The 22,776-nt window shown below is 40.8% G+C and overlaps 2 protein-coding genes and 1 long non-coding RNA gene across 5 annotated transcripts; all 3 read right to left on the reverse strand.

The window, feature by feature from the left end:
- Positions 1-2,978: 2,978 nt before the first annotated feature.
- Positions 2,979-5,560, reverse strand: LOC103705630. Of its 2 annotated transcripts, XR_603814.3 has the most exons (3): positions 4,989-5,560; positions 3,399-4,614; positions 2,979-3,296 (listed from the first exon to the last, which is right to left on the reverse strand). It is a non-coding gene; the product is annotated as an uncharacterized LOC103705630 (long non-coding RNA). The 2 variants fall into 2 exon arrangements; XR_005511559.1 differs by having other exon boundaries at positions 3,399-5,251.
- A 2,213-nt stretch (positions 5,561-7,773) lies between these two features.
- Positions 7,774-18,578, reverse strand: LOC103705629 (CRM-domain containing factor CFM3, chloroplastic/mitochondrial). Of its 2 annotated transcripts, XM_026804093.2 has the most exons (10): positions 17,585-18,578; positions 16,113-16,602; positions 15,886-16,016; positions 11,321-11,665; positions 10,615-10,771; positions 10,244-10,536; positions 9,975-10,034; positions 8,409-8,489; positions 8,103-8,180; positions 7,774-8,020 (listed from the first exon to the last, which is right to left on the reverse strand). In XM_026804093.2, exons 1-10 carry the CDS (start codon positions 18,446-18,448, stop codon positions 7,913-7,915), a joined length of 2,607 nt encoding a protein of 868 aa, XP_026659894.2. In that variant the 5' UTR covers positions 18,449-18,578; the 3' UTR covers positions 7,774-7,912. The 2 variants fall into 2 exon arrangements, with proteins under 2 accessions (XP_026659894.2, XP_008787651.2); XM_008789429.4 differs by lacking the exon at positions 8,409-8,489 and having other exon boundaries at positions 17,585-18,577.
- A 522-nt stretch (positions 18,579-19,100) lies between these two features.
- Positions 19,101-22,303, reverse strand: LOC103705628 (2-hydroxyacyl-CoA lyase-like). The gene is made up of 2 exons (XM_008789428.4): positions 20,789-22,303; positions 19,101-19,678 (listed from the first exon to the last, which is right to left on the reverse strand). The coding sequence occupies exons 1-2, from the start codon at positions 22,223-22,225 to the stop codon at positions 19,364-19,366; spliced, it is 1,752 nt and encodes a 583-aa protein (XP_008787650.1). The 5' UTR covers positions 22,226-22,303; the 3' UTR covers positions 19,101-19,363.
- Positions 22,304-22,776: the final 473 nt, after the last annotated feature.

A 22,776-nucleotide genomic window follows, 5' to 3' on the forward strand; every position in this document is an offset into this window, starting at 1 on the left:
CAAAAAGAAGCACGAGAGTGACATTTTTTAGGTCCTATCGATGATAAGTTGAAAAGAGAGGTCTGTTTGTCTCTCACCTGTGTGTGATTTGTGTTTTAAGCTGCTCCATTTAAGAGGTTTGAAGTGTGTCAAGCTGTTTTAAAGAGACAAATCAGCCCAAACGTGAATATGATCACAAGGAATAAGCATAGCATGTGACTTCATTGCAAGGTAGATTGCATCATCCATAAACTATTGAGATTTGGGTAGAATGTTTAGCCGGTGAAGCATATTCGAACTTTTCCAGGTTTATTTTATAAAAAAAATCGCTATATTATCACTCGCGAATTAAATTATGGAGAGCAAATAGCTTAAAAGAGAAGAAAGGAAGAGAGAGAACTCGCTTCTTTCTTACCATCACCACTGCCATTACCACTTGTGCTTCTTATCTCTATCCAGCATCGTCGCTAATTTTCTTTATCGATCACCACTGCCTCCAATTTTCATCGACCCATCATCATCATCAAGAATTTCCATCATCACCTATAGCAATCTCTACCATCAACTACCACAGCAAGTGATCTCCACCACTACCGATAGTCTCTACTACTGATACGAAACTTGGTGAGCTTTGCTGTTATCCTATTTCCATCTTTCCATCGTCTACCTTGTCGAGCCGTTTCCACAATCTTCCAATTTATAAATGACATAACAAAGAATTAATAGTGAGCCATTAACTCTACCTTTTAAGAGAGAGAGAGAGAGATAAAAAAAGCCCAATCCATTTTCAACCAGCTTAAGAAAAAGACAAGTGCGTTAAGTTACCAAACATGTCGTAACAACGGTTGCACTTAAACCTCACCCAAGTTGGAATTTCATCAGGCTATAAATCATGTCTATTAAGACTTGCCAAAGACAATCATTTGTACAAACAACTACCTTCTATGTTATTATAACCTGAAACGTTCCTAATACTGATTTGATTGCTGTCCTCTATTTTCCATACAATTTTTTATTCTACCAGGAAAAAAATCCCAATTTTCTCTTAATCTAATTCATTAAATTGTTCTCTTTCTCTCTCTCTCTCTCTCTCTCTCTCTCTCTCTCTCTCTCTCTCGTGTGTGTGTGTGTGTGTGTTGGGGGGGGAGGGTGTTATTTGGGGAAAACCTTTATTGGTAGAGATGTCGATCCATGTTTCAATTACAAAGGAGACCCCAATATAAACCTCGATTCATACAAGATCTGGCTGAAGCCAAAAATGCAAGCTAGCTACATCATTATCTGTGCAATTCATCACTTCTGATCAACTTAGGTGGTAATCTTTCATCAAATATTCGCTCCTTACCATGTTTGCATGCAAAGATTGACCAAAAAAAAAAAGATTAAACGTTTCATGAATGTTCCTTAATACTAATCCTGCAGGCATTCTCTGTTGCAAATCAAAGAAAAAGTGCACTCGTAGAATAGAACAACGTAGCTGATAAGATAATTATCATAATACAGTCTACCAATATTAATTGAAAAGTTAGTTATGCCCTCACCTAATCACTGTGACAATCAGTGCATCTTCTTGCTGTAATTTGATTTTACCATGGAATAGCACAAGAAAATTTAAGATGCTTTGTTGTTTAAGTAAGACATCCATTTAACAGAGGCTTAGTAAAGAGAATAGCAGACCTGTTGTTCCCAATTCGTGAAGCCTCATATCAGAGAAAGAGCAAGCGTCTGCATTGTAGACCCAAAAACTACACTAATACAATGGCCCTTGCCTCCTACATCCAATAGAAAACCCAAAACCATTGCTATTGGAATTCCAATCAGATAAACAAGCCACGAGGTTGATATAAACGCCCATGTGCTGCCATCTGCATCCTATTGCAACACCTGATAAATCAAAAGATGACCACATAATGGTTGTGTAAGAGTTACATTCATTTTCTGAGATGGTAATTTATGTATGCTTGTGCATTGACCATGTTTTCACCGTAATCTATACTCTTGATTAGAATTGTTGTATGTCACAACAGATCACTATTGTTGCAAAGACAACAAAAGCATTTTTCATGAGCTATTGAAGACACAAAATCAAGATTTTGTTCTAACCAGTCCATAGAAGCTGATGGTCCAAAATTAATTTTTTTCAATGGATTCCATTCCTACATTGAACTCATTAATTGTGCTAGTTCTCCAAGTTTTGGTACCCCTAGACAGATGAGTCTGATCCTGGATCCCAGCATAAGCAATGACATCCTTAAAAGGGCGTCCAAGTGCTCCTGCCACTGGATTAGGGGAAAGTCTGATGTACCCAACCTTACCCCCTCATTTGGAGAGAATGTTTTTATATTTCGAACACCTGACACTCATATCACGATGGAGCAACCATACCATTACACAAAGGCACGCCTTCATAATTTTATGCATTCTAAATATGATAATTTTAGATCCCTAAGAACCGGAAATTGCAGGCAGTAACATACAATATTAGATGTGTCTAGCAAAGAACTAATTAGATTTGTTTCATCTTGGAGATTTTGACCTCAGACCTTTTTGCTAAGCTTTGACCATTCTCGGTAAAAGACTTTCAACATGATATGTAGTCTTAGTCACTTTCAGTATATCTGCTTATAAAAGACAAGCTATGTCATTTTGCTCACATGACTACAATACCACTGTTTGTTAACTTTCTCATGATTATAATTGATCCACGAAGAATTTCGAGAACAAGGTCATGAGAAAACAAGAATAAACGAATGACTTTGCAGTATGGCCTAGTCTTTTCTTTGATACATTTAGAGTGAACTCTTGCCTCAAATCCATGATTATCGACAATTCCTCATCATACAAGTTATCATTGTAAGTATTTCCATTTATAGCGATGGACATTCCAAACAGCTACATCTTGTAGGAGTGTTAAAATTTTGATATTAAGAATAAATCAATATGGATTGAAAAGATAATTTATAAGTAAAAAAGCAACCACAGAAGACTACAGAAAAACATTTCAAAAATTTTCAACCACAGAAGATAATATCTTAGATTGAATATTGGTGTTGCTGTTACTCTAGTCAAAAGACATAAAGATGAAAGGAATATATTAATTGAGAGGACACCTTGTAGGCTATCCATTATAACTGAGACATAAACCAGAGGAACCATTTCCCTGACATAACTAATGACCTCCTCATTACTATTGGCATACCCCAAGATGCCACACATGGCAAAAAAGGCCAGAATGGCTCCATAACTGCAAGAAACATCACAAAACGTACTGCTAACTGAGATCTTTATGGTTTCCCCGCTCCTAATTCATTTGACACCTTATTCATAGGAAAAGAAAAAAATGCACATCTTATCAATTATACATGAAGAGATATAAAAAGTGGAATAAATATAAATAGGTATATGAGTTTTGAGCTTACCTGGCAGCAACACCAAGTCCATATGGAATGTCATAGAGCAATGAGATACTGGCCGTGGATTGGTTACTTGGCAACACCCATGGTGGTGATGATGCTATCGTAGGGCATGGTCCAGGTGATCTAGATGATCAGCCACCTTGGCAAGATCACCCTCTCCAGCTTCGCCATGGCTTCGTCGCTTACCAGCATCACTGGCTTCACCCTCCTCGTAAGTCCAATTCCTTCCTTGTGTTCCTTCTCGTGCTTCATTACTATAATTGGCTGACTAATTGACATGATACACATAACAATAGCTTGGAATGGCAAGTGGACGGGAAACTCTATGTGGGCAAGCTTATGGAGCACAACAAAGCTAGGAGTTCACATTTACAGAGCTATTCTATCTCTTGTTGTGGTCTGCTTGTAAGAAGACACCAAAAACAAGATAAGAAGCTCAAACCACCACCATTCAAGGCTAAAATCAATGTTGGCAAAATATTCTTTATTTAATAAATTCATAAGAAAATGAAAAGAAAATTCTAAAATTTACGATGATTTTTACCATATATTATTGCAGATGGAAGTGCCAGCTGTAAGACTCATTGATCCCTCTAAAGCATTCCATTGAGTTTGGTGAGCGAGTAGCTTTGCAAGATCCTGAGTATTTGATAATAGCTAGGACATAAGCATGAAGATGTTCGACTAATGTGATATGCCTATGTAAAGTTGGTTGAACTCCATAAGCATATCACATTGGTTGAACATCTCCATACTTGTGTACTAGCTATGATTAAATACCCAGAATCTTGCAAAGCTACTCGCTCACCAATCTCAATGAAATATTTTAGAGAGATCAATGAGTTTTTACAGTTGACACTTCCATCTATAGTAATCATAAGGTAAAAGTTATCATAGATGATACTTTCACCAATCTCAGAATCTTTCATTTTTCTAACGAATTTATGGAGTACATGATACTTTGCCGACATTGTTTTCAGTCTTGAATAGTGATCGTTTGAGCTTCTTATCTTGTGTTTTGATTTTTCTGAAGATAGACCACAGTATGAGAGAGAATGGTTCTGTAGGTATATATTTTTAGCTTCTGGTATTGTTGTGCTCCATAGGCTTGCCTACATAGAATTTCAAGTCCACTTAACATTCCCCATTGTTGTTATGTGGATCATGTCAGTTAGTTAGCCATGTGTATGCTCCACTTGCATACCCCATGCCAGCAGATCTAATGGTCAAGATGAAAAACTTAGAAAAGTATGAAAAAGGTACCAATATGCAGCCTTTTTTTACAGTTAAAGTCACAAATAGGTTGATTAAAGAGACAACCCTTCATCTTTGGTTCTAACATGTCAGATGCTGCTTGCAGTGTTCAAAGATGAAGTTGCAATATGAAACAACTTCTTTAATCCAACGCCCCACTATAAGCTGTCCCTTTCTAAATGGCCTTGTTTTTTTCTAACATCCCCCTATTATATTCCCTGCTTCTGGGCGTGGTTGCGTGGCCTTACAAACACTTCCTATGGAACCTATGCTACTGGTGCTAACATTCACGAAAATAAAAAAATAAAAAAAATAATGGTGAATTTTCGGTAAAGCTACCTTGGGCGAAGGGTAATCGAGCTGGCCTGGCCGGAGATGCCCCGGCGGCGCTGCGCCTTGAGATCCGCGGAGGAAGAGGCCCTCCGCATCCGGCCATCTTCGGAGGAGAGGAGGGGCTAGGGGGACCCTGGGGCGGGGGAAGCGCTCGAAGATGACCATGACGAGGAACATGGAGATGAGAATGACGGTGGCGACGAAACCGAAGGAAACGGCGTCCCGAGTTGCCGAAGTCCCTCCACCTCTCCTTGCCCCCCCCCCCCCCCCCCCCCGACGCCCGCTCTCCCCCATTCCCATCTCCTCCCACTCGCAGGGTCTGTCTCGGAGGTCTAGCTCGATTCGTCTCGGTCCTTTTAATTTTATTAGGGAGGAGAGGATTGGTAGTTACCGGAGGAGAGGACCGGTAGTTAGGGAGGAGAAGATTGAGGGGAGAGAGAGAGAGAGAGGTCTTCTTTTACCCATTTCGACATCTACCATTGCTCTTCCATTCTTCCAGTGAAATGAAGTCTTCCCCATCTTTGGGCATAATTCATTTAGATACCTAGGATTAATTCCTGCCCCTATGCCTTCTCTAGGTGCCAAAATGATCCCTTTGGAACATATATATATATATATATATATATATATATATAATATATATATATATATATATATATATATATATATATATATATATATAGTTATTGCTATCTCTATTATCATCATGGTATGCTCAACCGGCCGATACGGCCGGTTCGGCCCTTACCAAACGGGTTTAGTGATCTATCGGTACGATTCTGCCGTAAAAACCCGTACGGATTGAGAGGCCTAACAATATGCAATTTATATAATAAAATAAAAATTGTATGTTCAGCAATTTTAAAGAACAGGTTCTAGTATGCATTTGTAGGCATGCAACATGCCTAATGATCAAACATATAACTATTTGGGATCTACCTCAAGCTTTGTAAGTTAGATATTGTGCTGTTGGAAGGTGCATATTCTCAAGTCCAAGGGGAAGAAAGAGTGGAACTAACTCAGAGCATGAAATACGTGGAACTGTAAAACCTGTTCGTGAACCAACTTTGAGAACTTGATAGGTCTGAAGATCTGCCAGAGATTGCAGTGGCAAATTTCTTACTTCAGAGGGTAGTCTTGGTACGTCTTCAGTGTTAAAAGAGCAGTTAATTGTTCCGTAGTCTTGAGATGCATCTTATTATTCCAGCCTCCAACAAATCTGAGTTAAAGAACACAGTTGCTAATGATGCGCCTCCTTGCTCCATTAACGCCTCACATATTTATAGACAGACTAATAGTGCTGCTGATTAGATGGCATCTTATGCAATGCACCATACAGAATCAATATTATGAGTTTCTTTGACCAATCTTCCAATTTAGTTTTTAAACATTTTATTTTCTAATTTTCATGTATCTATTCACGTTTAGTTCAATTTAACGCATCCGATTTACCAAAAAAATAATTAAAAAAAAAGAAAAAACACAGGTGCTAATTTAGCAGAAGGCAATATTGAAATGCAGCAAGCAGTTCCAGCTGCAAGGGAAGGACTCTGCAGGATGATATGGTTGGTGGGAATGATAGCCAGTTCACCATTGACAACTAGTGGTTAAAAGTTCTAACATTCAGTAGGAAGCCCACTTGGCAAATGATACAAAAGCAAATCGTGAGGTTACTGATTGTTTAAAATCAGAGCGTCATTCTGTTAATATGAATCCTGTAATCGATGATTCAACGACTTCAGCAAATACTGGTTCTGTTTTAGTGGTTGATGGCTTAGGAATGCAGGCAGTCATTGAAAACACCAGGGAACATGAGTCTTACTGCAGGTAATGATAACCCCCTTCAGTGTGTAGAACGACGTAATAAGGCCCCAACCAGAGCAGATCTCATACAAAATGTGAGACGCAGAAATAAGTGAAAGCAAGAAGCAGAGAAAATAACAGAAGGTCATAATAACCTGAGGGCTTCAGGCCAGGAGCTGGGCTGACTACAGCTTTGATAGAGGAGTGGATGGAGGGCAGAGGAGTGGGCAGTGGACAGGGGGAGGTTGAAGTGGATGGTGAGAGGAGGGTTGTGGTGAAGTGGAGGCTCATATGTTGACAGTCAACGCACATACCTTCTATGTGAATGATGCATATAAAATGTTTGTGAGACTCAGGTCGAAAACTTCCAAATATTTCAAAACTGAAATGTTTCTGAATAAATAAATAAATAAAAGTGACTCAAATGTGCAAAAACTAAAATAAAGTGGGCAAACTGCAAAGTTTCACAGAACTAAAGCGTACAAGTTGGGGACAAAGATAATACAATCATACGTGCATGGCATGCCTTATCCCAACTAATTGGAATCAGCTAAATAGATTATTATTTACCCAACTAATTGGAATCAGCTAAATAGATTATTATTTACCAATCGTTCCAGTTAAGAAAAATCTCTGGTGCTATTCTAAGCTATTTTTCAAATTATTTTTTTTTTCGTACAATATTTTTCATATTCTTTATAACTGCTTCCATTCATGTAGATTAGGTCTTCTTTCTTAAGCCCTTTGACCTTGACCCAAGCAACTTGAAAGAAAAAAAATACTCAAAAAGCCTACACAATCAGTTCAAAGAATGCAATCCTAAAGTATCTAAATCAGCAGATTAATGAAGTACCGATTTTTTGATGCATGGATATAGCAATGACATTGGAAAAATATGGTCATTGTATCCCTGTCCTCATAAATGGGAAATGATGTCTGTGCGTGTATCCTAGTGCCTTTTTTGTGTGTTTGTGCGCGCGCACGTGGGTTGATCCAAATTTGCATGGATAATTATAGTTTCATCAAAAATGAATAATTAGGGGGAAAAAATGATACACTTATGAAGCAAAATGCGTTGATAGAATGCTCACAAGAATCATTGTACACAAGAATTCTAGCATCATAGATCATATGTCAGAAATGTTTGTCTCAAAATGTGAACCTTCATCATCATTATAATCATTGTCACTGTCATCAACATCTTCAGGCTCAACATAGGTCTCTTCCTCTTCGATCTGAAAAGTAAATATTAAAGAGTGATGCATATTCCCAATTAAGGAGCATAGCAAGATTATAAATCATACAGGGAAGCCTTACCTCACTGAAACATGAAGTGGAACCAGATTGAATAAGCTGTGGATTATTGCTATCTCTTTCCTCACCTTCTGAGATTCCCTGTGCATCATTTAAATAGATATGAGAATTTCTGTGCGGTAGGTCATACAAAGCCAATAAGCAAGACTATTCTGGACCAAGGATAGCCGGCACTAGCAACAAAAAACCACTAACAACTAGTTGAGCCATTTTTTATCCATGCCGAGACCATATAGATGGCATTTACCCAGAGCTAGCTTCATCAACAACATCGAATTTGACTTCTAAGATATAATGCACCAACTTTACCTTACCATCGTCATCACATTTTGGTGGCATCAAATTGATAGGCAGATTTGCTCCAACCTTAAGATCTCCTAAATATGCCAACTGCCAAACAAGCATGCAAATTTGGTTTTATCTGTGGATACCCACAAGGATCAACTTTTAAGTGACTATGATTTTACTTAATGACCAAGTGGTTGGATGACAATCAGAATGAGCTCGAGACATGGGGTACGCACATCCTCCACTATACAAGGCAGGATACCAGCATTCCCAGGACCATCAGAAGCTTGATTAGTCCCTTAAGCCACTCTGGGAACAATTTCTACAAAGAGCCACCTCATACCTTATTACTCCAATTAGTCAACTGGGACTTGTTGGTTCTAACATGTCAGATGTTGCTTGCAGTGTTCAAAAATGCAGTTGCAATATAAATGAGGCAATGGAAAGTGAGGTACCTAAGGAGAATAGGACCACTTAGGCAGATGCCTAGACAAGTTAATTATTCTAAAAATTTCTTGCAATTCATGAATATATAAAGTAAATGCAAAATTAGAGGCACAAATAGGTTGATTAAAGAGACTACCCTGTGTCTTTTGAGGATCTAGTTGTGTGTGACATTACATGTTTAACTAGTAAAATTACAAATTTCACCTCTAAACCATGCAACAACATTCATTGTTATCAAATAAAAGTGTATTTCTTAAAAATTTAATGCAACAAGCAATCATGGTATAAATAAACAATTAATCAAAAATTAGTAAAACTTGTAAGCTATTGCTGATAAATTTGTCCGGGCACCAATGAGAAGGACAGATGGTTATAATTTAAAAGATAGCATTCCTAATATCCTGATCCAACATAAAGTACAGACCAATCAGGACATCCTAGGTCATGTTACGTGGCCTTAAAGAGCTGCACTAAGTTTTCATCCCACAAATGTAAGCCACATGAGACAGTTTGGCCTTTTGGCAGCCAGGGAACTGCCCAAGCCTAGGCAGCGCTGTCCAACTGGTGCATTTATAATAGACAACAAGGTCATTTTTCAGAAAGGTGACTAGAAAGAAGATGCACCCAGAGGCCATTCTTCATTATTGTTGCCCCCATGGTCGCTATAAGCTTTCCTTGTCCCATTTCGTCATATGCCATTGCTCTCCTTTTCATGCACCGAAATGAAGTCTTTCACATCTCTGAGCATAATTCATTTAGATACCTAGGATTCTGCCCCTATGCCTTTTCTAGGTGCCAAAGTGATTGCCGTTTCGAACATATATGGTTATTGCCATCTCTATTACCAATTAAGTTATAAATTTAAGCTTAACTCTTGATAAAATAAAGGTTAGACAAAATGTGTGGGTGAGAGAGAGAGAGAGAGAGAGAGAGAGAGAGAGAGAGAGACTTTAAAAAAATTAAAGAGTATGCTGCAAATAACAATTTAATATCAAAATGCTATGTTGCCAAGACCAAAAAGTTAGTAATTATATAAAAAATAAAATAAAATTCCTATTTTTGCAATTCTAAAGAACAGGTTCTGCTATGCATATGTACACGCAACCTAGTGCTTAAACATATAACAATTTGGCTTCATACCAGATCTAGTTTCATCTGCTCTATTGTTTTCTCCAGCTCAATTATGTGTTGGCTGAGTGCCTGCATGAGTCATTTTAAACTGAATTACAACTTAGAATTTGTGAGTTCCACCTCTTAACTAAATCAAAAAAATGACTGGCGAATATGAATTACAAAGCCTTCCCCAATTAGTTAGGAAAAGGCTTGATGGTTGTTACCAAACAAGGCTCTGTGCTATAGGGAGTGCCCCACATCTCATTCTTGTATTGAGTAAAAAGAGATGAACAAACCTCATGGCGTTGCATTGCAACTGCACGTTTTAATGCTTTAGCCTTTGTTAGGAGATTTCTAGGCCTCAAGCTGATAGGTCGTCGATAATTTTTTCCACGGTAAAAAATTAGTGCAAAACCTTTGGGAACTCTTTCAATTGCCACTAAAATTCCACCACTCTCATATTCTAACAGATGTGCTGTATCCTCAACAAACGAAGGAGTTTTCTGCTTGGATATTAGTTTCACCAGTTCTCTATGCTTCCAATGCAGGTGCATATTTTCAATGACACCATCAAAAACACCACGTATGCCTGCAAAGGAATTGCAGAAGAGTAATTAGCTTATAGAATGGGAACAACATTTCTGCAAAATGTTGCGAAAAAACTGACCAAGAGGCAAATATGCCTTCATTCGCAAACCAATTCTGCGGAAGACAGATCTTTCTTCATCGGTTATCATTTCCTGGTCATCAGATGGGCTAACAGGAATCATTGATGCTTCTATCTTTGCAAGCAGTCTCTCTGCTCTTAATTTCTTGGCTTCAGCCTGTTCCATATATTGCCCAACAAACATCATAATCAAGTACCAGACCATCTTTTAGTCTGAAAGAGAAGCCAAAGAGTAAAACCAAGATGGCATGTCAAACTGGAAGCTATAAAGAAAAAGTAGAAAAGAGTTGATATCCTCCACACTCTGATAGGGGCAGCGCAACATTGCTTACTCGATGAACGGTACAATGCAGAAGCAGGTGTGAATGCCTTCTAAGTCACATTTCAAAACAAGACCATGCAGCAAGCTACACATTCGAAGGTTGAATGATATCGACTTGCAAGTTATGGAAGCAGGGGAATAAGGAGGAAAGTAAGCACACAAAAGCAAAAAGAACAAGAGCATAAACATCAGCACAAATACTAGGAAACTGACAGAAAACAAGGATGGGAAAACGAGGGAAGAAGGAAAAAAATACTAGATTCAAAAAGTTTTTGGAAAATTTTATGTTAAGAAACAAAATAGAAGTCGTCTGTCAAAAATCAGCCCATTCTCTTATATGAAAAAAGATTTCAAGTGGATGGCCCAAAGGAGAAACTGGCTTACAATATGAAATTTATGTTCAATCTTCTTGAATAACCTAGCCTTTTCAGATCTGGAAGCTTCTTCTTTCATTGCCTCGTACTCCTCAGCAGATATATTTCTTCCCCACCTTTCCCGAGCCTCCTGAAATTCAGCTAATGTACCTGCAAGTGCATACCCTTCAAGTCCATCAGCATGAGATACCCCAGCCATACGGTTGCGTGCTTTCTCCTCTAGATCTTGAATATTTCTTGTCAATTCCTGCCTTTCAGCCAAAGCAGAGGCCACTGAGGTTGGAAGAAAATCCTTTCCGCGATATATGACAATGTAATATTTGTTCCGGAGAAGCAAGATTCCTCCTGTCAGTTTCTGATAAGGTAAAACAATTTATTGCCTACACACACTGAAACTCAAATTCATAGATAGAGTCTCTGCCTTTTTATCAATTTATAGTTTCTTTTTTCCCCTTAATCAATAAAGCAACCTTCATAAGTTAAAAACTAGAAACGAGTGCATAAAATGGCCTTGGAGGGAAAGAAGATATTCAAAATAGTGGTTTACAGAAAATTGAGTAAAAGAAGACAGTGAGCAAGAAACAAAGGTACAAACTTGAGATCTAAGTTCAGTTAATATATGCATTGTTAAGAAAGGTAGAAGTACTAATAAGTACAAGTACCATAAATCACGCCAAACCATGCAGGTGAAAATGGAAATATGATATAATAACTTGATGCAGCCTTTAAATTTTAACTTAATACCTATTCCGTATCAACGTCCAATACCTAATAACTGATAGAAGAAAATGGTGGTTATTTCCTCGAACAACATCAAAGTGGAAATATAAACTTTTAGGCTTAAAGTAGACCTGAGTTTGTAGCATCATTAAGTTCTAAGCAGAGTGCTTCACTGCCAGCACAATAATTTGTATTGAGCCCGAGACTGTCTGAAGCTGCATCCGGACTTCTCCAACAACTTCCTCATCTTTGGTGGGTAGTACCTGGGGATTACCACTTTCATGTAGGAGTGGGGGGGGGGGGAGTTCGCCTAAGTAGTTATATCCCCCTGAAGGATGGAGACAACCATGGCAAATTTAATCAATGTTTTACTCCCAATCGACTTTTGCTGTACCTAATTAGTCCTTCCAGGCTTACTTTTATAGTTCAAGTGAGTTGGCTTGAGTTCATGACTCCCAAAGACAACCAAATTTAATGGGATTTCAGACTAGGCCTTAGTAGTTAAAACAAATTAATTGCCATTAGAAGGTAACCAAGATGTAATCGTCAAACAGTTTCTGCATATGCACAACCTATTAGATGATTAAGCTGTAACAAAATTTGCAATAAATTTATAAAATAAGTAACTTGGGACAGAGACGTGAAAGCCAAAAATCACAAACTACCAACAGCATTAAGTTTAGTAAGTAAATGCTACATTTTTAAAATATGGGGCATGATATTTTGATCAACTCTAAGAGTAAAAGGAGAGAATATATACAAGATTAGGTACGGAAATACAATTGAAGGTGATAGCAGTGATGCTAATATGGAGAAAGGAAGGGGAGTCCCAGGGGGGTGGGTGTTGTTTGGGGGCAGGGCGGTGGCCCGGGTGGTGGGCGAAGGAGGGAAAGGATTATTTTTGCAATTGTGAGGATAAGAAAAATGTAGAATAAAATGGCAAAAGGCATTAACCAATATAGAAAACTGTTCTTGGCCGGACATCTAGAGCAACTTCTATTCTTCAATCTTCTATTTTTTAAGAAAAATGAATTAATTGCTTTGCTTCAGCATGCTTGGATCATATAAAATTACCAAAATAGAGCTATTGAGTTAAATCTGCACATGAGGAAGCTTACAATCATAATCATCATTGGAAGTGTTGCCCTAACAAAATCATTATTATGTGTGGAATCCTTTGAGGAATTTATGAGATGGCATTTATCTTTTATCATCCATATGAGGTAAACTTTATGTTACCATTAGAATCTTGGCATGGTATAATAAGGGTACTTAACATACATAGCAACATCATAAGAAATTCAATTAGTCACTTCAACTTTCAAGCAATCAAGGGAAAGCTAAGGGTGCAATTCATTGTTTCTTAAACCAGTGAGCTGGGCAGACATTTGGGCAATTCATTCATACGCTGCAAGTTGTGTATAGTGATCATACAGTGATGGTAAGTTGTATTGGTTGTTGAGGTGGCCACTCCACACAACACAAAATGTGTCATTACAGACCAGAGTGCACATCCTGTTGAAACAACACTCTCGGATAGATTGTGTACTCATACATGATGATCTTTGCACATCCCTGACCGGGGTGATTCACGTGCACTATATCACTCACTGACACTTAGATACCAGATTGTGTAGACCAAGTTGTAGGTTAAAATTCAAGAGGCCTATCAGGTGGGTGCAATTGTTAGTAAGGACAAATTGAAGCCCAACTAGGATTTGACTGCCTAATTAGCAGAAATCTTGACTGAGTCAAGAAGACTGATCGACAATTAAATCCAGTGCTAGTGATTTGTTAAATGAGTTTGATTCTTTTTGCACAAAATAAATACCAAATATATTATCAAAAAATTATTTATCTGAGAAAGAATTCTCCAATGTTGATTGAACTCTGGTGCCTAATAGACATTGCTTATATTGGTTGTGCATTGGATAGTGTTTACATAATTATCCCATCAGACTAATATAAGAAAACTGTTAGGCAGGCCTACAGGCCTGAATGCAAATACTTGCATCATCATTTGAACCTACCTCACGATATTCCAAATTCTAGGGAGTAGTTGTAATAACATCTTCTCATACAACCTCCAATTTTAGGGGAGGGATACAAGAAAATTGATGTCTGATAAACTGCATATCAATATGCATCTTGTAGCAAATAAATTGGTATCACAATCTTAGCCTGGTCGCATCGTCCTAAAAGCTTAGATATTGGACTAGCTTATTCTGGAATGCTGGATCCACCAGGCTGAAGTATTGGTACCTGGATCCCATGACATTACACCCATAGAGCACTACACAGCAATGATGAAGGCGTTGCTAAGCTTCAAGCCTATGTAAGTGAGTGCCCTTTGCACTGTTCTAACTACACAAGGAGGTAGACTTTTCTTCCATTGATGTAAAAGAAATAAGGGGTCAAACCATCAAGCTCCCCTCCATTTTTGGTAGGGAGAATGACTATACTAAGGGGTCTTGCATGCAAGCAGAGTCTCGTGCAACCTGGGATTTGGTTCATGAGTTGGAATCACCCTGATTCTACTAGGGCAGAACTATGACATTCTTATCATCTTAAGCCTATTTTGCCTCAGAAAATTTTCTACATGCAACCTCAAACCTTGGGTTCCATTGAAATGCAACATTCGACTATGTCTGTAGTTGAGAACTTGCAAAGGACAATGAGAACTCACTAGTTAAGTTCTTTCTAGAGCTGACTACTTTACCACTTCCCCTATATTGCTGACTCTCTTATTTTTAGATGCAATTTCCCTTACGTTAATAGTCCATGCATCACCTCTTGCATCTCTGTCACATATGAACATTTCAATGGCATAGGCAGCTTTGGAGCATCTCGAGGTACTTTTATCCTCTAAGTACAAAAATGAGCCATATTTTAGAAAGTATTCAATAGCTACCCAAATCATCATTCAATGTTGTCACTGAATAAGGCGGATTGCTTCACTCGAGTATGTCAACAAGTAAAATTCCCGTTCCACTAGTGTCTAACTTCAAATAAGCCAACCATTCTAGAGTATCAAGATTTCACCACAAAAACACAAGGGTTATCAGGTCCCATAAATTTTACAGAGGCCTAACAACAAGTAATATCGCCGTTCCACCAGTGTCTCTCTTCAAATAAGCCGACCATTCTAGATTGTCAAGATTTCACCACAAAAACACAAGAGCTATCAGATCCCATAGATTTTACAGAAGCCTAATGAGTACAACATATTTTTTTGATACCCAACATACCCTCAATAAGTAGTGCCAATATTTCTCTCATATCACCTATAACATAAAGTGATTTACTGAAGCAATTCTAAAAGGTATGTGATACACAAAGGCAAGTATACATGCGTGCACCCAGATATGTGCTTATGCCACATGTTTGTAGTTGGAAGGGTACAAGTTCATACTCATATGAATTTATATTTGGCGTAATAACTATACTGGCCAGGTCATGTTACATTGAACCCAGGCGACATAGACAATTCTCTAATTAAAACAAGGTTTGGTTTTATACATGCCAGCTAGCAACCAATCTTTCATTAAAGACAAATACTTCTAAGACAATACATACTATACACCAATATTAAAAGCGATATATTCTGATAATGTTAGTTGGCAAGTTGCAAGTAAGGAACTCTTATTTAAAAGACTGAATCCACGTGTTAAGGTGAAGAGTATCATTTTTTTTCCCTCAGGTAAATATATGAAGATGCCTATTTGTGAAGCATGGAGCAAAACTTTACGATAAATGTATCAGCTATAAACATGAGATAATTTAATGATAGATGCAGAAATTTGAAAGTTTATTATCGAGTCAAGTGTGTGTTTTAACCAATAGAGAATAACAGACCTTCAGCTCCTCAGCCATTAGCTTATTGTTTGTATTCTGAATTCCCCGTTTGACAGCAATTTTCACCACTAAGCTCTTTTCCCAGAGCTTCAGAATAGCAGCTGCCAAGCCTTGATGGTGTCTATTTCTGCCTATACAAAGTTAAGGAAATGTCATAACTCATAAGCATGTACAAGCATACAATATAAAGAGCAATGACAACAATCTATTTTCAAAATGTGAATTACCGAGGGCAAAATGACAAGGAAGAGTTTTTGCCAGCTTTCGCAAATTAGTCATCTCAGAATTGGGAAGCCGTGACCGCATTCCTGTGGGAAGAAGTCTAAATGGCGTTTTATAGCCAGGAATAGTTTGAGGCAGTAAGTCAGCATCTACAGGTAAAATTCCAGTACCCCACCAATCAACAAAGCGAGGACCTAACTCATCAAGCAATTGATTAAAGTCTGCTTCCTCCCCCGTCATGCTTTCAGTGCTCTCAGGGGTCATTAGAGATGGTCTGGCCTGTTCTGCTGTTGAAGATATAGATTGTTTCTCATCAGCCAATTTGGGAGCACCTGAAACATCTGGAATGAACAGTGTGCTGCCTTCATCTGATAATTTTGTAGAATTGGTCTCGAGATCTGAAGATTGAGACCTCAAAGGCCGTTTATAGTTACTACCACGATAGACCACCATAACACTTCCTGATCTCCATATAACCAATCCTCCAGTCCGACGCTGATCAGCATAAGAGGTCATTTAGTAAGCCATCTTAACATGTAAAGATATGTAAATAGATATATATGTTTGTATGATAGAAATCCAGATAAAGTAGAAATGAATATTACAAAAAAGTAAAAGCCTGAAAAGTTTCTGTGAAAAAAAAGGTCGCAGCATTGCATAACTCTAAACAATGGAAGAAAAGTGGGCCATATGGCATGCAATGAGGTGTAATGACAAGCCACAAGTGCACTAGAGCAAGAGGAAGAACAAGGCATATCTCCTACAGATAGGCATGCTAAAACTTTGAGGAGTAAGGGATTGAGTAAGTTTAACGAACAGTATTATATACTAGTCACAGACCAATACACAGATCCAAATTGGACTGCATTTCTTTTGACAATTCACAAACCATGCATTGAAATATAACATGTTTGTATGCAACCAATAGGCCTCATCAAAACCTTGGGAAATCATAAGCCAGGCTATGTTAAAAGGTTGTTTTTTGGTCATTGTTCCTTCATTTGAGTTCCAACAATTAATTATATTTGACCCGTATACTGTCGGAAAGATTGGAAGCATTTGATGGATTGCAATAATCTCAGGAAAAAAGTTTAAATGCTTGGGAGGAGATTTATTAGGACAAGACGTGGTGTGGCTTGGAACTTCCAAATAGTGGGTTTGCAATATTAAGCATGGATTTGTGAGATATGAAATCAATTCTCCTCTTCGGTGCCAAGTTCCAGAAAACAAAAACTTCCAGGCATATTTCTTTGTCTTCTAGATTGAGTAGATCAGTCATCAATGAGCAAAAATCTTGTGGATCCATAGAAAAGGCCAAGAATTTAAAGTGCATGTCTTTTCTTTTCAAAGAAAAAATATGAATATGTTATTTGTTTCTTGCTTCTTCGGACAACTCTATATCAACATTGAAATACCTCGACTTAATAGTGAAACATATTTCATAGGTTGAGTTTGGCATTCTATCAGACATACCGACCTCGACAAGCTCATGTGCCGTCTTCATGTCATGGGCCAATGCCTCATGGAACTTGAGCCGGACCAGCTCCGACTTCCGCCAGGCATCGTGGATCTTCCCCACTATAGCCTGCGTCACACCAGCCTTCGGAATCGTCATCCTCTCCCTCAACAACATCCCTTGCCGCCTCAGCCTCCTCAGCTCCGAATCTTCAATAGTCAGCTCCGCCAGGGTCGGCGCCTTCACCCTCCTCTTCTTCAAACCCTCCCCCTCCCCTTGAAATCCACTCTCCCATTCCCTCTCCCACGGCAGGACCGCCTGGTCCGGACCGGGCAAATCGGGGCGGTTCCAGCTCCGTTCGAGCAAATCCCCCAGCTTCTCGCTCCCATCCAGCGGCCGCGGCTCCTCCGAGCTTCCCACCTCCTCGTCGTCCTCGAGGCCCAGCCCTAAATTCCGCAGGCGGTGCACAATCCTCTCGATCGAGCCACGGCCGGCGTTGGCTTGAGAGAGCTCTCCGACGGCGACCGGGCTCCTCTCCGAGGGCGGCGGCGAGGCAGGGTGGAGGGGGTCGGGAGGGGTCCATTGCTGGAGCCAGGGGGCGGAGGGAGCGGCGCGAAGGGGGTGGGTACCTGGGGGGTTTCTGGGGTTAGGGTTTTCGCCGGCGGAGGATTCGTCGTCCCAGGGGTATTTGCGGTGTTTAGGGGTGCGGCGAGCGTGGGAGTCGCCGCCGCCTCCGCCGCCGCGCTCCGCGAGGCGGAGGGAGGCGGAGGTCGAGAAGAGCAAGCGGAAGCGGTAGCGGAGGAGGGAGATGGAGGGGCGGGAGCAGAGGGGGAGGGGGCCATGGTGGAAGGGGATCTCCGATAGCTTCGCCGTGGAAAGAGCCATTTTTTCCGTTTTCTTGAATGTTTTAGATTTTGTTTAGAAAGGCGAGAAAATGGCGCGGAGCGAGGGGAAGCTCGGCTCTCTCCAGTGGGAGAGAGATAAGGAGGTAGCTGACAGGGCGGAGGATATTTTGAAGCAGTTATGTGTGACGTAAACTTCTTTGCTTTTCTCCTCGTGTGGGGATGGATGTTTTACAACCGGGCGTGAAGTTAACAGGAAGCCGGTATCGGCCGTCAATTGGATTTGCTCCTCGGTAAAAATCGAGCCAAAACAGTCTAATATTTTCGCTAATATAACATTTTATCTTTTTTCCTTTGCCGGTACAAGAATCTCCGTGGCGCGGCAATAAGCCGGAACGGAGGGGTCGTAATAAGCAATTTTGCCGATTCCACCCAGGAGCAACGCTAATGTGAGGGGTACCCAAAAAAACTTGTCAGCGGCCAACTCTTAGGCAACTGAGGCGGTATCCAAAAAAGACCCATTATAGAAAAGATCTCAAAGACGAGAAAAAAAAAAGTTTCTTGTAAGTTCGCCGCCCACTGTAAGGAATGCCTCAAAAGACAAAATGACTTTAGGCCTCCAAATACATTGGGCTGCTCCTGTGTGGCAAATGGATCGGGTCGCGTCAGGTACGAGCCCTATACAATGCAGCTCAAATAGGCCAATTCGGACTGATCTTTTTACTAAATTTATCAAAAATTCAAACCTAAATAACTTAACCCAACCTGCATCAAATATCTTCAACAACATATGGAGGCAACATCATCTGCCTAAATTTCTAATTTACAAACGTTTACATGATCGGTGTCATGGCAACTGACATGAGGTAAAACTGGAAAGAAGATACATTGCATGAAAAGCAAGGATTATTAATTGGAATGAAGAACCTGGAAACAGACCAAGAGTGTGACATGGCATTTAGTTCTTATGTTGCATTCTCCCACCCTCCGCACCAGCATATGGATCTACGATAACGTTTATTACAGCTGGTTTCTTTGCAGAGAAAGATTCGGCAAGAGCAGACTTGAGCTCTTGTGGAGTCCCGACAAGATAGCCTTTACCTCCAAAAGCCTCCATTAGAGTATGGTAAGCTGCACCTGGAACAAAGGAGGTTGGGGCAGGGTCATTTTGGTATGGTCCAGCCATTTCATCAGGGCTTCTTCTATCGCCACCATACACTCCACCATTGTTGAACACTATGATCACAACGGGCAATTGGTACCTTACCAATGTCTGCAACAGGAGAATTAAAACAGTCATCTCTGAAATAGCATATAGAACAGTCCAGTAATGTTTGAAGGAAGATGCTCAAACTTGGTAACATATAGAACTACATGCATAAAATGCTTCGATAGTCATGTTTTTTTCCTAAGTAGTTAATATCTTCAAAAGTAGCAATTGGATCTTAGAGTGAGAAGTACAGATCAAAAAGACCTCAAACTTGGTTTAAAACTCATTGGTTACATACAACTCAGACCACCATACATAGCTATAGAAGTGAAGGCAAACAAGCCAGTGCAGATACCTAGCTTAGATATTGTGATATTTGAAGAACCTATGGCCAAAATGCCATACATCCGGCGATGTCCTCTAGATTCTTGGTCTGACAGCACAATCAGGAATAATCTGGGGCCAGTGCTCGATCTTCCTTTTCTAAAGAATTAAAGAACTATGTGGGATTTGCTGCTGCCTCGCCTCTTCGGTCTTCGTTGAAGCACTGGGTTCGTGGGTTGGGGGTCTCCGCTTTCTTATCCGTCCCTCGGTCTTGGTTCGGGGTTAAACGAAGCCAGTGCTTAAACGAAGACCGAAGAGGCGAGGCAGCAGCAAATCCCACATAGTTCTTTAGAAAAGGAAGATCGAGCACTTATTTGGGTTGGGGGTCTCCGCTTTCTTTAGAAAAGGAATTCGATAGATATTATTCGATCCATTTTCACCCTTATCTCTTAGACAAATCAAGATACTCAACCTATGTAAATCAAGATAGACAAATGAAATACTTCCATCATATAACTGATGAACATTTCCAACCTATGTGATCATATGATACTCATGCATAACAGTATGAAGTGAAACGTAAAGTGCCTCTGAAAAATTCCTCTGTTTCTCAGCATGTATTTAACCGGCTATATGTATACAAAAATAATTAAAACTACTAGAATTAGACATTGCACAAAATTTGCATAATAAAATGTCATATAGCAGCATTTCATTCCAGAACATGAGCCAATTGTCATCTATGTTAATGCCCCTGCTGCTATATTGGAATTCATCCAAAAGGATATAAATCTAACCAAACCATTTGATGTACATTTGTATCATATGTACGGAAAAGATTGACCATACCTCGACTTCCATGGCACTAAATCCAAAGCCAGAATCCCCTTCCACAGCCACCACCAAGCGACCAGGTGAAGCCACAGCAGCTGCAATGCAATAACCCAAGCCAACCCCCATTGTTCCCCATGTTCCTGCATCCAACCTTGTCCTTGGCTCATTCTGAACCAGTACTGCCCTCCCAACATCCATCGTGTTTGCACCCTCCGACACCACTATTGGAGCTGGGCTCCCCTCAGCGAGAATTGCATCTCTTATAATCCTCATCGGGGTGAAGAAATTGAAGGGAACCACATCCTTAGCCAACTGGGCCTCCATCTTTGCCACATTTTCCTTTGCCTTCTTTGAAATGGCCTCCACCCAAGGATGCGACCTCCCCAAACAGAAAGGTTCGTCCTTGATCTCCTCATTGATCAAATCCAGCACCTTCCTTGCATCAGCCACCAAGCCCAAGTAGGGCTTTCTGAGATCGATCTCCTCCTTGGAGATATCCACCAGTATAAATTTCACATCTTTAGACCATCTTGGAGGTTCTCCGAAGTGGAGGAGCCAATTGAGCCGTGCTCCCACGACTAAGGCAACATCGCAGCGGCTGATGGCTAGCGATCGGGCGGCGGTGGCGGCAAGCGCGTGGGTGTCGGGCATCAAACCCTTACCCATCGGCGTCGGAAGGAACGGAATTCCGGTGGTATCGATCAGCTTCTTTAGATTATTCTCGGCCCGAGCAAAGGCGGCGCCTTTTCCGAACACGATCAAAGGTCTCTCCGCGTGCCTCAGTAGAGACACCGCCTTTTCAATATCCAGGGCGCCTTCGTACCTAATTTCTTGAAATCTAGGGCATTCAGCCTGGGATAAAACCCTAGCGACTTCCGATTCAGGAATCGTCTGGTGGAGGACGTCGGCGGGGAGATCCAGATAGCACCCTCCGGGCCGTCCGGAGACGGCAACGCCCAGCACCTCGCGAACCAGGCGGGGGATCTGGGTTACATGGGTGGCCTTGGCGGCGTGTTTGACGAAGGGCTTCACGGCAGCCAACTGATCGAGCTCCTGAAAGTCGCCCTTCCCGAACTCGGCCTGGTCGCAGGAGCCGGAGATCATGACCGCCGGCCAGGTATTCGCGGCGGCGTTGGAGAGGCCGGCGAGGCCGTGAACGCAGCCGGGGCCGGAGACGGTGAGAAAGACACCGGGGCGGCAGGTGAGGTAGCCGTAGGCGGAGGCGGCGTAGCCGGCGGACTGCTCGTTGTGGAAGGCGAGAAAGCGGACGCCGAGGGCGACGGCGCGGGTGGCGACGGCCGTAACGGGGATCCCCACCACGCCGAATATGTGCCGGACGCCCGCCCGGGCGAGCGAGCGAGCCACGACGGTGCTGCCATCGACGAGGGTCTCGGGAGGGCTCGAATCTAGGGTCAAGGTTTCCACGGTTTGTGAGTTGCCCTCCGCCGCCATTGAATGGTGAGTTGGCGTTCGAGCTCGAGCTCGAGCAAGAGACTGGAGAATGTCGCGGACGAGAGAATCGGGGGCAGGCGAGGCATCTTGATGACAAAGTTAGTTATTACATTGCGCCGCAGATCAACGTAATAAAAATAGATTTTATTTTTGAATGGTTGGGATCTTTTTCATTGGTTAAATTGTTAGATAAATGGTCGGGAGCTTACTCGGTCTATATTATATACCGCGGTGCATCGTAAGAGGGAGAGTTCTGTTAATTTTGTGAAATTACCGACTTAGCCCTGATGGATGAGATCGCCAGGGTCGTACGAGTAGAAAATTTAAGAATTTGTGGATATTTCACAAGATCCAGGCTCCGCGGTAGTTGCGGTGCCGAATGGGACCTTCACTATATCTGGATTAAAGTATGGAAATGAAACAGCAAACACGGTGCAGATCGCAGTGCAGCTTGACATGTGCCCGTTTTTAGCAACTTCTTTATCAGACAAGAAGGTTTAGGCTTTACTATGTACGTTTGTACATGTCACGACCGACGACCAGATGACGAG

The sequence above is a fragment of the Phoenix dactylifera genome, chromosome 4 (assembly GCF_009389715.1).
Source record: "Phoenix dactylifera cultivar Barhee BC4 chromosome 4, palm_55x_up_171113_PBpolish2nd_filt_p, whole genome shotgun sequence".
In the NCBI taxonomy this organism is placed as follows: Eukaryota; Viridiplantae; Streptophyta; class Magnoliopsida; order Arecales; family Arecaceae; genus Phoenix; species Phoenix dactylifera.

Coding starts and splice junctions, on each gene's coding strand:
- LOC103705629 (XM_026804093.2), bottom strand. CDS start 18,448: ATGGCTCTTTCCACGGCGAAGCTATCGGAGATCCCCTTCCACCATGGC. Junction 16,017..16,112: donor TCCTTGTCATTTTGCCCTCG/GTAATTCACATT, acceptor AACTTTGTATAG/GCAGAAATAGACACCATCAA. Junction 8,181..8,408: donor AATGTGATGACGATGGTAAG/GTAAAGTTGGTG, acceptor AATGATGCACAG/GGAATCTCAGAAGGTGAGGA.
- LOC103705628 (XM_008789428.4), bottom strand. CDS start 22,225: ATGGCGGCGGAGGGCAACTCACAAACCGTGGAAACCTTGACCCTAGAT. Junction 19,679..20,788: donor TTAGTGCCATGGAAGTCGAG/GTATGGTCAATC, acceptor CTCCTGTTGCAG/ACATTGGTAAGGTACCAATT.